Source organism: Brassica rapa, chromosome A01 (assembly GCF_000309985.2).
Source record: "Brassica rapa cultivar Chiifu-401-42 chromosome A01, CAAS_Brap_v3.01, whole genome shotgun sequence".
In the NCBI taxonomy this organism is placed as follows: Eukaryota; Viridiplantae; Streptophyta; class Magnoliopsida; order Brassicales; family Brassicaceae; genus Brassica; species Brassica rapa.
This window is the reverse complement of record NC_024795.2, coordinates 14,176,005-14,189,568: the sequence shown is the minus strand read 5'-3', so window position 1 is coordinate 14,189,568 and position 13,564 is coordinate 14,176,005. Positions and strand designations below refer to the sequence as shown.

Sequence of the window (13,564 nt, the reverse complement as noted above, 5' to 3'; positions counted from 1 at the left end):
TTCAAGTTTTATTATTTCACAGCAAGATTTTTGATAGATTGGAGAGAAGATCCAAAATTATAATTTGTGATTGGAACTCCATTAATATATATTTATTATTCTAATGAATTTTTCTTACCTAATTGTTGTTATGAATTGCTTAGTCATGTCTGAGTAGTTTCATTGTTAGATTTTAGGGTTTAAATAGGTTAAAAGGGATTAGCCTCAACTATAGATTGTTGAGTTGTGGTAATTGTCATTAGGATTGTTCACTAATGCATGTCTCTAGATTAGCTACCTAGAACCTGCCCTAAGATTGATAGATAAAAGCGAGAGCTTCATTCTCATCCTGAAAACATTCTAACTGAGCTAAGTTTCTTGCTATGAGTAAGGCGAGAGCTGATCTAGTGAGCTTAGTAAGAATTCATTCAACCCGCGCATAAAGCTTAACTAGAAGCGCGTCGATCAGTGGCGGAGCCAGAAAATTTTTGTACCGGGGTCGGAAAAAAATCAAAAATATAATTTATATACCACAAAAACTACATGTACTCTAGGCACACTCCATTTTCTGTTGAATGTAAAAATTTATTCAAACAAAAAAACGTTTGTACAATGACCGCTTCTTTGTTTAGAGTGTTCTGTATTTTTAAAGTTTTCAAGAAAAGAATAGCAAAAACGAATAAAAACAAAGCTCTATCTCTATCTCTAAGATCTTCTCAGACCGAACCACATGATTATTGCAGTTCTACTCTACGCACACTTATAGCTTAAAACTTTTTTATAACAGTTTTATTGGCTAAAAATATAAAAAACCAACCTAAAATTTAACTAAAAAATAATTATAGAGCACGAGTTAAGAGTCCGCCGTCATCTTCTGTTCCCGAGGAAGAGGAACATATTTTCTTTTCTTTTTATGTTTACTTGTTTTATAATATTTCTATATTGTAAATTAGTTGGACCTAATACAATTTGGGAGTAAACTAACATATTACTAAAGATTAAAATAACAAAACATATTTAGGGATTTTATATTTTTGGATAATTATCAAAAAAATGAGTTTAAAACTAATATAACTCCAAAGTTTTAATGATATAAAGTATAATTATTTTAGTTGAATAATTAAATTTTATCTTCAGTGTTTAGTAATTATTTTTTTTGGGTCAAAATTATTTTTTTAGTGGGGTCAACATAAATTTTGCTTAAAACAAAACAATATTTTTTTTTAAGTAATGGGGTCAGCTGACCCCCTCCTCATATGCTGCCTCCGCCCCTGGCGTCGATCGATATCATTATTGAATAATCGATCGACGGAGCAAAAGCTGTATCGATCGATATCCCTATTGGATCATCGATCGACACTTTCTATTGGTCGACATACGATAGTTGAGATCATTAGATCTAGTTAATAGACAAGTCCAAACATTGCAAACGCTGATGGACTTGTTGACTAAGTAGTTAAACTTTACATTATCATGCATGCAACTCATTAGCCATCTATATTTTTTTAACTTAAATTAAAATATTAAATAACTAAAGTCAACCTTTTAAATTTGAAGTTCCTACTATATTTATATAACTATATTATATAATGTACATATAGTTATACTACTATATTTTAATTAATCAGTTTCTTCGGTTTATATACCAAATCATGTCCATATAATGCAGTTTTTTAAAAAATAAAAACCATTTGGCAGATTCGATATTAGCAAACCCAAACCATTTTCTCTAGTTCGGTTTGGTTTTAATCGATTTTACCGGACCGAACACCCTAAATTTGAGAATTTGTGATTGACCTTTATCACTTCAATGTTGTTTCTTAGTTCTTTAAGGTCTCAGCCACCGGAAACGTGATTTTTGTGGGAATCTGAAAGCCATCAAGAGATAATTGAAACTAATTTTTTATCCCCTTTTCTTTTGATATTTTGTTTGCTAAACTTCGACATATTTTTGAAGGAAAGACATCTTCTAGATGACTCAATACAATTTGCTGAAATAATTGCTTTGCTAAAATAGTTAATTGTCTACAATAAGAAATAAAAGACTCAAACTAACCTTTAGACAATGTCGATTTATAAGTTTGTTTATATGATTAGATATTGATTTTATTAAAACATAAATATATATAAATTTTTAAATAGAAAATTTATTTTATTTTATTATTTAAAATAATTAGAAATTTTTTTTTAAGTTTATAATAATAATTTTTATAAACTAAAATAAGAAAGTAGTAATATGATTATATTATTAAATAACTGAATTAGCACACATATATAAAAGTTGTGTTTTATTTGGTTTGATTAAAAAGGAAAATACAACTTGTAACTTAAATTAAAATATTAAATTACTAAAGTCAACCTTTTAAATATGAAGTTCCTACTATATTTATATAACTATATTATATAATTTACATATAGTTATACTACTATATTTTAATTAATCAGTTTATTCAATTTATATACCAAATTATATCCATATACCGCAGTTTCTTAAAAATAACAACCATTTGGTAGATTCGATATTAGCAAACCCAAACCATTTTCTCTAGTTCAGTTTGGTTTTAATCGATTTTACCAGACCGAACACCCTAAATTTGAGAATTTGTGATTGACCTTTATCACTTCAATGTTGTTTCTTAGTTCTTTAAGGTCTTAGCCACCGGAAACGTGATTTTTGTGGGAGTGGGAATCAGAAATCCAACAAGAGATAATTGAAATTAATTTGTTATCCACTTTTCTTCTGATATTTCGTTTGCTAAACTTTCGACATATTTCTGAAGGAAAGACATCTTCTAGATGACTCAATACAATTTTCTGAAATAATTGCTTTGCTAGAATAGTTAATTGTCTACAATAAGAAATAAAAGACTTAAACTAACTTTTAGACAATGTCGATTTATAAGTTTGTTTTCCAATGTATTCGTAACCATATCAATACATTATAAACGAAGGATTAAAAGAAACCTATTGATATACGGGTATTGATAGTAGAGGAGATCAGTTGGTTTTTTCAGAAAGATGATTGACTGAAAGAAATTCCACGCGAACAATAAATTAAGAAATAACTTGGTTGGAGAGGAAAAAAATGTGAAAAAAATGAGATGGTCTAAAAAGTAAAAATGCAGAGCAGTAACAAAAGATTGAATAGAATGAAGAACAATGATATGTGAAGAGATAATGAAACCAAATATAATTTGTTACAAATTTCTGTTAAAAATCAACACAATCTTTACCCAGACCTTACAGTGGATTCGCTTATTGATCCTCATTTGCGACGATAGAATTCGCCGGCGATCCAGGCTTTGGTGGACCCACAGGATGTGAAATTAATAGAAAGTATACCATTGAGTAGAACTCGGATGGCAGACAAAGATGGATATTATTTCAAAAATAATGGAAAATACACGGTTAAATCTGGATATCCAGATAAGGAAAAACCACCAGTAGTGTTTGGACACACAGTGGATATTTTGAAGGCATATTGCTGGAAAATACAAGATTAAGCATTTTCTAGATACCCAACATTTTGAAAAAAAAGTAAGAGCTTTATGCAATAAGAAGTTACCTAATGAAGAAAAATAAGACATGGAGACTTACCAAAACGCTCAATCTGTTATAAAGGAGGAGACATGAGAGAAGACTCTGTTAGAAGACTTCCACGAAGTCTTCTGGTGCATTATATTTTAAAAGACTTTCGAGAAAACTTTCCAGAAGTCTTCCAGAGTTAAATCCAGATCTGAAAAACCTGCATATCCATAAAGGTTTTAATGGCTTCAAAATAGAGAAAATGAATGGAATATAGATAGATTTACCTTTATAAAACACACAAAAATAGATATCCAAAATTTATAGATTTACCTTTAAATGAGTGGAAGATCATGTGATAAAAAATAGAGAAATTAGGCTTCATGTACACTAAAAAAACCAATATTTGCAAAATACCCTAGGACTAATTTTGACACTGTTGATATTTTTATAATACATAATTACCCCTGCCCTAACTATCTGAATCATTCTCTATCTTGTGTCTTCTTATAATTTTCTGCCCAGAACAATCTTCTTATTTCTCTCTCTCTCTCTCTTGTATTTTCTTAAAATCACCAAACACAATTTTTTTCCTATTAATCTACAAATGTTTTTTTTTCATATCTTTTCTATTTCCAACGATCGATGTGAATCAGCAACAGGTACGAAAATTTTAATTAATACAGAGTATGAATCTAATGAGTACTATCCTCACATGAGTTTTTCTATCTGTCATCTCTATCCTTTTACTCAATTTAACCGTGATATGAAGTCTAAGAAATTTTGTTTAATATACATGTGAGATCTCTTCGATTCATTCGCTGGTAAAATCATATGGTTGTATTGATGGTTTGTATAATCAAGAAATATAGAGATTTCCCGACATTGATGAAACTTGAATCTAACATTTAAGTTATTTGTGCTTGTAGTCGATATTTATTAAGTTAACGGATAATTGTTTGATTACATGCTACAAATCAAATATTGTGAGCATATGCATGTTTGGTTAGTTGTTAATAAGCCGGTGGATGCTGATTTTTTCACAAAATATAAATGTTGATAAATGTTTACTTAGCTGTTGTAAAACATGTTAACAGCCTTTTAAAACGGTTTGTCATTTAAAAAAAAATAGCTTGTCTTGGCTGTAAAATAGTTTGTTAGATGCTATTAAATAAGTTAGTAGGTTAAAACAAGTCAAATAATAGTTTACGTTGAAACTTTGTATTCATGTTATATATAACATATTATGATTAGTTGATATATGTTTGGTTAACTGTTACAAAATATGTTATCGCTTTTTACATTGTTTGGTAAAATGGTTAAAGTAGCAATCATCTATTACACAGCTGAGGTGTTGGCTGTTAAATAGTTTGTCTTGGCTGTTAAATAGTTTGTTAGATGCTATGAAATAAGTTAGTAGGTTAAAACAAGTCACATAACAGTTTACGTTGAAACTTTGTATTCATGTTATATATTACATATTATGATTAGTTGATACATATTTGGTTAACTGTTACAAAATATGTTATCGCTTTTTACATTGTTTGGTAAAATGGTTAAATTAGCAATCATTAACTAATATATATATATATATTATGTTAGAAGTTACAAATTATGTTAACGTGTTAACTTAATCATTATCTATTCAACTAGTATTATCCTAGCGGTTAACAATTATTGTAGCATATATAATCAAAATTTAGGGTAAGAAAGAGAAACATATAAAAATTTAGGGCAGGGGTAAAACGAGAAAGGGAAACAAAAATATCTACAGTGGACATGAGTTTTTCTTGCTTTAGGGTAGTTTCTTAATTTCTTGGTGATTTAGGTATATTCAGCCAATTGTCTCTAAAAAAATATGCAATAACAAGTTAAATTAGTGAGAAAGATATGATAAAAAAAATGAAAATTTGATAAAAAGTTTGGTGTTTTTAAGTTTAAAGAGATTAGAAAGAGGTTGGGAACTGTTAGTTTGGAAAAATGTAAGAGCTTTATTCAATAAAATGTTACCAAATTGAAAAAAATCAGACATGAAGATTTACCATAATGCTCAGATATGTTATGAAAGAGGAGACATGGAAAAAGACAAGAAGTCTTCTACGCATAATATTTTAGAAGACTCCGAGAAGACTTCTCAAAAGTCTTCCAGAGTCTTATCCAGATTTGAGAAACATGCATAGCTAAACATACTGTATATCAAAAAACGTTCAAATGACTTTAAAAAGAAAAAAATGAGGAAAATATTAGATATATCTATCTTTATAGAACACGAAAAAATAGATATCCAAAATTTATAGATTTAAATTTAAAGGAGTGGAAGACGAGAACAATGTGATAAAAAAATCAGCAAAAACAAGATAAATTAGTGAGATGAGACAAAAAAGTGAAATATTCATATAAAGTTTGATGTTTTTAAGTTCAAAGAGATTAGAGAGAGATTGGAGAATTATAGTGAGAATCATTACATTTTTGTAGAAAAACGGCCGATTAGTACATGAACTAGGGTCATATTGCCTAATCAATACCCAAACTATTTTAATGTGCGTATTTATACCTGATCTCACAAATATTTGAATTTGATACCTGGATTTGTAGAAAATGGCTTTTACGTACCCACGACTGACACCGTGTCAGTTGACCAGTCATCATGCTGATGTGGCACAGAGTTACGTTTAGTCATCATGCTGATGTGGCACAGAGTTACGGTCAAACGTTTCAACGATGTCCTTTCCATTAAAAAAAAATAAATGGAGCTTACTAGCGTCGAACCCGGGTCTGAAGCTTTAACTCGAACATCCTAAACGATTTGTGCTAATAAATAAACTTTGTTCATATACACACCTAATACCTATGACGTCGTTTAGAAAATATTAAAAAAAAGCTAACTGAGTATCAAACCCGGAACTCTAAACAATTACAATGACATTATATACCAGTTTTGCTAGTGGAGATACATTGTTTCCTCATGTAACGACAACTATATGACTTTGGTAAATGCCTATTAGAATTTAAAACAATCAGTTAAACTCTCCTCACCGAAATTCTCTTCCTTTCCCCAATTCGATGAATCCTAAATAAAATCACGAGTGAGATTATGTGTAATCATGAGGCGTTGATTGGTTTGGAGCGATTCGATCGAGTTTAGTACAGAACAATCGACACTAAGGGCGTTTTAATCCTTCGAAAATGGGGTAAAATTTATGACCATAAACGTCATTACATAACTGTAGTTTTTTGGTTCTAATACGGTTATGTAATGAAGTTTATGGTACTTTGATGATGCTTTTGGACTTGAATGAATGTAATGATGCTTATTAAACAAGAAGACCTAGATTATAATCTTATAGTTCTTGTTTTGTCAATTGAAAGATTTAAATGTAGCTTCACAAGAAGAAGATAAAGAATAAAAATAAATTATATTTCCTCGATCTAACATATATTATTATTAGTTGCATATATGAACAAAGTTTGATGTCAAAAAAAAAAAATATGAACAAAGTTTATTCCGTAGCACAAATGGTTTAGGATGTTCGAGTTAAAGCTTCAGACCCGGGTTCGACGCTAGGAAGCTCCATTTATTTTATTTAAATTGAAACGACATCGTTTGAAACGTTTGACCGTAATTCTGTGTCACATCAGCATGATAACCGATTAGATGAATAGTCAACTGACATGGTGTCGGTCGTATGTATGTAAAAGCTGTTTTCTATAAGTTCAGGTATCAAATTCAAATATTTGTTAGATCAGATACAAATACGCACAGTGAAATAGTTTGGGTATTGATTAATCAATATGATCCTAGTTCAGGTACTAATAGGCCGTTTTTCCCATTTTTGTTGCAGCCACTTTGAGAGAACGTATAATATTTTTTGATATATGTTGCCAAAAATTTTCATTTACGTTAAATATTTTTGATTCATAAGATTTTTAGAGAAGTCTTCTATTAGACGACTTCATGGAAGTCTTCTACTAGACGACTTTATGGAAGTCTCTACCTCTAAATATGCTACTTGCACAGAAGATTTACAGGAAGTCTTCTAGACCCTAAATTTATACCCTAAACTTAAATAACTAACTAAATAGAAAACAAAACACTTCACTAAACTTAAAATAAACTTTGAAAGTGTTTAATATACACGAAACTAAACACATAGAGGTCAAATTTTAATTTTCCAAAAAAAATGTTTAGCTTCCAAAATCTAACCCTAAAAATACAAATAATACTACAACATATGTTACAAAACCCAAAATCAAAGAATACAACGACTTACTATATTCATCCGTCTGTGTTGAAAACTTTTCAAATTTGCTATCTTTTAATTTATATCATTTATAAATTTTTATAATTACATGATTTCAATTTTATCCCTTCAGTTTATATCTTTGGTTCTCGAGGTTCTCAAGTTTCAATCCAGATGTAATGGATTGTATTTCAACCTCGGGATAATAACTATATGGATAAATTGCTTGATGATCTATCCAAAAGGAGCATCAAAACATATTTTAAAAAATCTATAAATTATTTTTAAAATATACAATATGAGAAGACTACCTAGAAATTTTATCGCAAAAGATATATTCGTAAAAAATACATTCTTTTTTTTTGGTCATAAAATGCTATTTGTAATTTTAGTAGCTTTTTGAATTAGTTTTATATTTAATTTAAATTGGGGTATACTTTTGTGTTTAGAACTAAGTTTTGAGTCATATTTGGCAATTTTCCCTTGATATTTTGAAGGTTTAGAACTATTAGTCCATCTCCTACTTGGGGTCTTTAGTGATAAATGAAAAACTCTTATGGTAAAAACAAAATGTTTTAATAAATAGGGGGTTAATCCATAAGTGAAACAAACGTCTCTTCTTCACTGCAAATGAAATAATATAAACCCCTTCCTTATCCACACACACACACAGACTTGTTCACTCTCTTAAACCCCTGAAGAAGAAGAAGAAGAAGAGGAAGGCGAATCATGCAGATTTGCCAAGCAACGCTAACCTTCACCTTCACGAACCCAACAAACCCTAATTTCTGCAAACCCAAACCTCTCTTCCCAAGCTTCCAACCCCCTCGCCGCGTCGCCTTGCCGCCATGCCGTGGCTTCAGCTCCGACGAGTTCCCCGTCGACGAAACCTTCCTCGAGAAATTCGGACCCAAGGACAAAGACACGGAGGACGAAGCTCGCCGACGCAACTGGATCGAGCGGGGCTGGGCTCCCTGGGAGGAGATTCTCACCCCCGAAGCCGATTTCGCGAGAAAGTCTCTGAACGAAGGCGAGGAGGTTCCGCTTCAGTCGCCGGAAGCAATCGAGGCGTTCAAGATGCTGAGACCTTCCTACCGGAAGAAGAAGATCAAGGAGATGGGTATAACGGAGGATGAATGGTACGCTAAGCAGTTCGAGATCAGAGGTGATAAACCGCCGCCTCTCGACACCTCCTGGGCTGGTCCGTTGGTGGTTAGGCAGATTCCGCCGCGTGATTGGCCGCCCAGAGGTTGGGAGGTTGATAGGAAGGAGCTTGAGTTCATAAGGGAAGCTCATAAGTTGATGGCTGAGAGGGTTTGGTTAGAGGATTTGGATAAGGATTTGAAGGTGGGAGAGGATGCTACTGTTGATAACATGTGTTTGGAGAGGTTTCAGGTTTTCTTGAAGCAATACAATGAATGGGTCGACGCTAATAAAGACAGGCTTGAGGAAGAATCTTACAAGGTGGGAGAGGATGCTACTGTTACTGTCTGAGAGATGGATTGTCTAATCAAGATAACGTTTTTATTTGTGCAGTATGATCAAGATTTTTATCCAGGTAGAAGGATCAGAGGGAAGGATTATAAAGAGGATATGGTAAAAGTCCTACTCTTTGTTTGATTATTTGACTTAGATTGCTAGCTAAAGAGATACTCTTATCTTTGTTTGCAGTATGAGCTTCCCTTTTACTATCCAGGGATGGTAAGAATCCTACTCCTAGGCCTTTTGTTAACTGTTGGTCATCACTCATCAGATGATTTTGGTTATGAGCAATGTCCATGCAGATTTGTGAAGGCACAGTCACCACTTTGCATCTGTACCAGGGAGCATTTGTTGACATTGGAGGTGTTCATGAAGGGTATATCTACTTGCTGTTGTTTACTTAAAAACTTTCTTTGATTGTCGTCTCTTGTCAATGAAAGAAGTTTCATATGCTCATTCTCATTGGTTTGCAGGTGGGTTCCTATCAAAGGTAATGATTGGTTTTGGATCAGGCATTTCATAAGAGTTGGGATGCATGTTATCGTTGAGATCACGGTATTCTTTAGACAGACCTCTCTTTTGCACGTTCGTAAAAGCTAATATGGCAATCTTCCATGCTCATGTTTCTTCTTCTTCTTCTGTCTGTTTTTCCAGGCAAAAAGAGATCCATACCGGTTTCGGTTTCCCTTAGAGTTGCGCTTCGTCCATCCTAATATAGATCACATGATGTATGCAACTCACACATCTTTATTTTCCCTTCTCTTTTCAAATGGCTTTGGTTCATATATGTGTTTTGACGGGGTTTTTTTCTCCAATCTTGCTTCAGCTTTAATAAGTTTGACTTTCCACCAATATTCCATCGCGATGGGGACACTAATCCAGATGAGATACGGGTTAGTGGAACCCTTTCTTCAAATGTCATTCATCTCTCTTTTAAGCTTCTCCCTTTACCTCTATATACATTATCATGTGCAGCGAGATTGTGGAAGACCTCCTGAGCCTAGAAAAGATCCAGGATCAAAGCCAGAAGAGGAAGGGCTACTCTCTGATCACCCATATGTTGACAAGGTATACGTGTTGGTTATGAGTTGTTGGCTTTATGAAAATCACCAATGTTGATATCTCTTTTTCTTCTTCTTCTTCTTTCTTGTTTTGCAGTTGTGGCAGTTACATGTAGCTGAGCAAATGATTTTGGATGATTACGAAGCTAACCCTGAAAAGTACAAAGGCAAAAAACTGTCAGATCTATCTGATGACGAAGGCTTTGATGAACAAAAGGAAATCGAGCATGGCGAAGCTTATTTTAAGAAAACCAAATTGCCAAAAGTTATTCTGGTAAGAAATTTCTACTGGTGTGTTGGTGAAACCATACTGTCTCAGTTATGTGATTATATGTTTTCTTGTTTTTTTCACAGAAAACCAGTGTCAAGGAACTTGACTTAGAGGCTGCCTTGATAGAGCGCAAGGTTGATTTCTCCCTTAACTACTTAATATTTTAACTCTGTCTTGGTAATGCAACCGTGAGAGATTCAGTTAGTTGTATGAATCTTTTATACTGACAATGGTTAAATGTCTTCTATTGTGTTGTGCAGTACCATAATAAACTAATGATGGAGGCTAAAGCAAGAGGAGAAGGATACAAAATCGACAAGCTAAGAAGAAACATTGAGATGGACGAGTATGATGCTTTACACTGGCGCAGATCTTTGGAGGAAAGAGAAGCATTGCTTAGAGATATCAGCTCGTAAGTAACAAAACATATCATGACACTACAAGTTCAATCAAAAAGCTGATAAAGTGAGAGATTTATGTTCAAGTTGTTGAAAAGGGTGTTGATGTTCTTAAAATTATGTCTTTGCAGTCGTCAAGCACTTGGTTTACCACTGGAGGAACCAGGGAGGTATAAGCCAGGAAGCTTCTTTGGGAAAGACCAATATGATCCGACAAGCGCATTGTACCAATATGACTACTGGGGAGAGCCAAAGAACTCAGAGATTAGCAAGCAAGAGAGAATGAAGGATGCACACAACAAATCCATCGTTGGGAAAGGGAATGTGTGGTATGATATGTCTTACGATGATGCCATTAAGCAGACAATTGAAAGAAGGAAAGATGGGTCTAACGTGGTGAGTCAAAAAGAGGAAGAAACAGAGTCTAAGGAGGAAGAAGAAGACGATGATGATGAGTATGAATTTGACGATTTTGATTATAGCATTTTGAGTGATGAGAGTAGTATCGGTTACTCGGAACAACAACCTCTTGTTAACGGTACTCAGGTTTTCACAGATTGATCTTTAGACGAAATGCAAAAAAGAAGAACATGTCTTCTTATTTCTTTGGAATTTGGATGGTTAATTGAAGAAAACACTTGCTTAGTTTACACAATGATTTTCGTAACTTAGATGAGAAACGATTATTGATTCTTTGATCATTTTATCAATTAAACTATAACTTGCTCAATGTTAGTTAGCATCTCAATCTTGTTATATTAAAAAGAAAATTTTCGGTCTAATAAAACATGTTCGTAATTGCTATTTCTTTTGTCACAAAAATGATCACTAACTAAATTCACCATCCTCTTTGGCAAACAGCTTGGCCTGTCCCGTTCCACAGCAGTCTTCAGTTCCAGCGGGTCTCTGTGCGTCGTCCCGTTTGATACTGCGGTCCCGTTAGGGCATTACCAATCCGCTCTGCAATTAACATGGGCTTGGCGTGTTAATTTATTTCAACAGCAAGAACTGATCTAGATTTGATTTAATTCAACCCTAACATATTTCTAAAGAAGGTAGAAACATTAACCTTGATCCATGCTTGGATGCAATCCCACCAATTGATGTTCTCCTCTTTAACCTTCTCCTTTGGTGATTTCCTTGATGGACAAGAAATCCCAAACCTTCCTTAATCTCTCCTTTTGATAAATATAATTGTTGTGCTGTGTTTTAGAGAGACTCGTAAGAATAAGTACGTACAACACATGATGTACGAGTCACTTTTATATTAATCAAAGGGTGTGTCTTAACCAACACACCTCTTCCACACAACACTTCGATATTAACCGCACAAGTGCATTATAATATATCATCATATATATTTGACCTTATGGTAATATATTCCATTATTATTACCTTTTACATATATGATCATGAGATTAAGGATATTTATAGATATAAGGTAAAGTAGGAGGGTTATCAATACACCCAGATTCTAACTCTTTAATAGAAACCGATCCATCACGGTATCGCCTTTTATATTAGAATCTAAAACATTAATATGAACTTGAACTTTATATTAAACCAATAGATACATAGGTCACTTAGAATATAAAATATTCTTACATTCTCCCACTTGACCTTTGTATCGACTTAAGGGTTCAATAACTTTAATGTGCACTTTTCTATCGAGTTCACTTGATCTTTATTAAAATTTGGATTGATCGAATCATAGCGGTTGTATGCCATTAAACGACATAGTCCCTTCCATGTATCACAAATCAATTCTAATTTTATATCAAACCTTATATGAGAAAAACTTTTATTTCTCAAACCAACCATATGTTATCTACAAACCATAAGTGTATACACATACTTTAATGATAACATAATAAATAAATCAGAAACATAACTTTATGTGAATTCTCAGTGTCAAATACATAATGAGCATCCCATAACTAAAATAGCAAAGCCTTATCTATAATACCCATACGTTCTACATGGCCATTGAACGCCTTGGGTGGTAAACCTTTAGTTAGCGGATCCGCTACCATCATGTCCGTCCTTATGTGCTCGAATGACACTTTCTGTTTCTGAACTTCTTCTTTAACAGACAGGTACTTTAACTCCATGTGCTTAGCACCCTTCGAGTACTTGTCGTTCTTCGAAAAGAAGACAGCTGCAGAATTATCGCAGTAAATTCTCAGCGGCTTGGCTATAGTGTCGACAATCCGAAGCCCTGAGATAAAGTTCCGCAGCCATAGTGCATGAATTGTGGCCTCAAAGCATGCCACAAATTCAGCCTCCATAGTGGAAGTAGCAATGACAGACTGCTTTCCACTCTTCCATGATATTGCTCCCCCAGCTAATAGGAACAAGTAGCCAAACGTCGATTTTCTGCTATCAACGCATCCGGCATAGTCTGAATCTGAATATCCAATGACTTCCAGCTGATCAGATCTCCTATATGTAAGCATGTTCTCTTTGGTGCCTTGCAAGTACCTGAGAACCTTCTTTGCAGCTTTCCAGTGGTCCATTCCGGGATTACTTTGATATCGACCCAACATTCCAACAGCAAAGTTGATATCAGGTCGAGTACATGTTTGAACGTAGTTCAAACTCCCAACC

At 33.4% G+C, this 13,564-nt stretch overlaps 1 protein-coding gene across 1 annotated transcript; it reads left to right on the top strand.

Annotated features, from left to right (window-relative positions):
- The first annotated feature begins 8,474 nt into the window (after positions 1-8,474).
- LOC103874673 (protein PLASTID TRANSCRIPTIONALLY ACTIVE 10) lies at positions 8,475-11,518 on the top strand. The gene is made up of 12 exons (XM_009153116.3): positions 8,475-9,209; positions 9,282-9,341; positions 9,417-9,446; positions 9,530-9,603; positions 9,701-9,782; positions 9,882-9,955; positions 10,054-10,120; positions 10,203-10,295; positions 10,386-10,562; positions 10,643-10,693; positions 10,820-10,971; positions 11,089-11,518. The coding sequence occupies exons 1-12, from the start codon at positions 8,475-8,477 to the stop codon at positions 11,516-11,518; spliced, it is 2,025 nt and encodes a 674-aa protein (XP_009151364.1).
- The last annotated feature ends 2,046 nt before the right edge of the window (positions 11,519-13,564 follow it).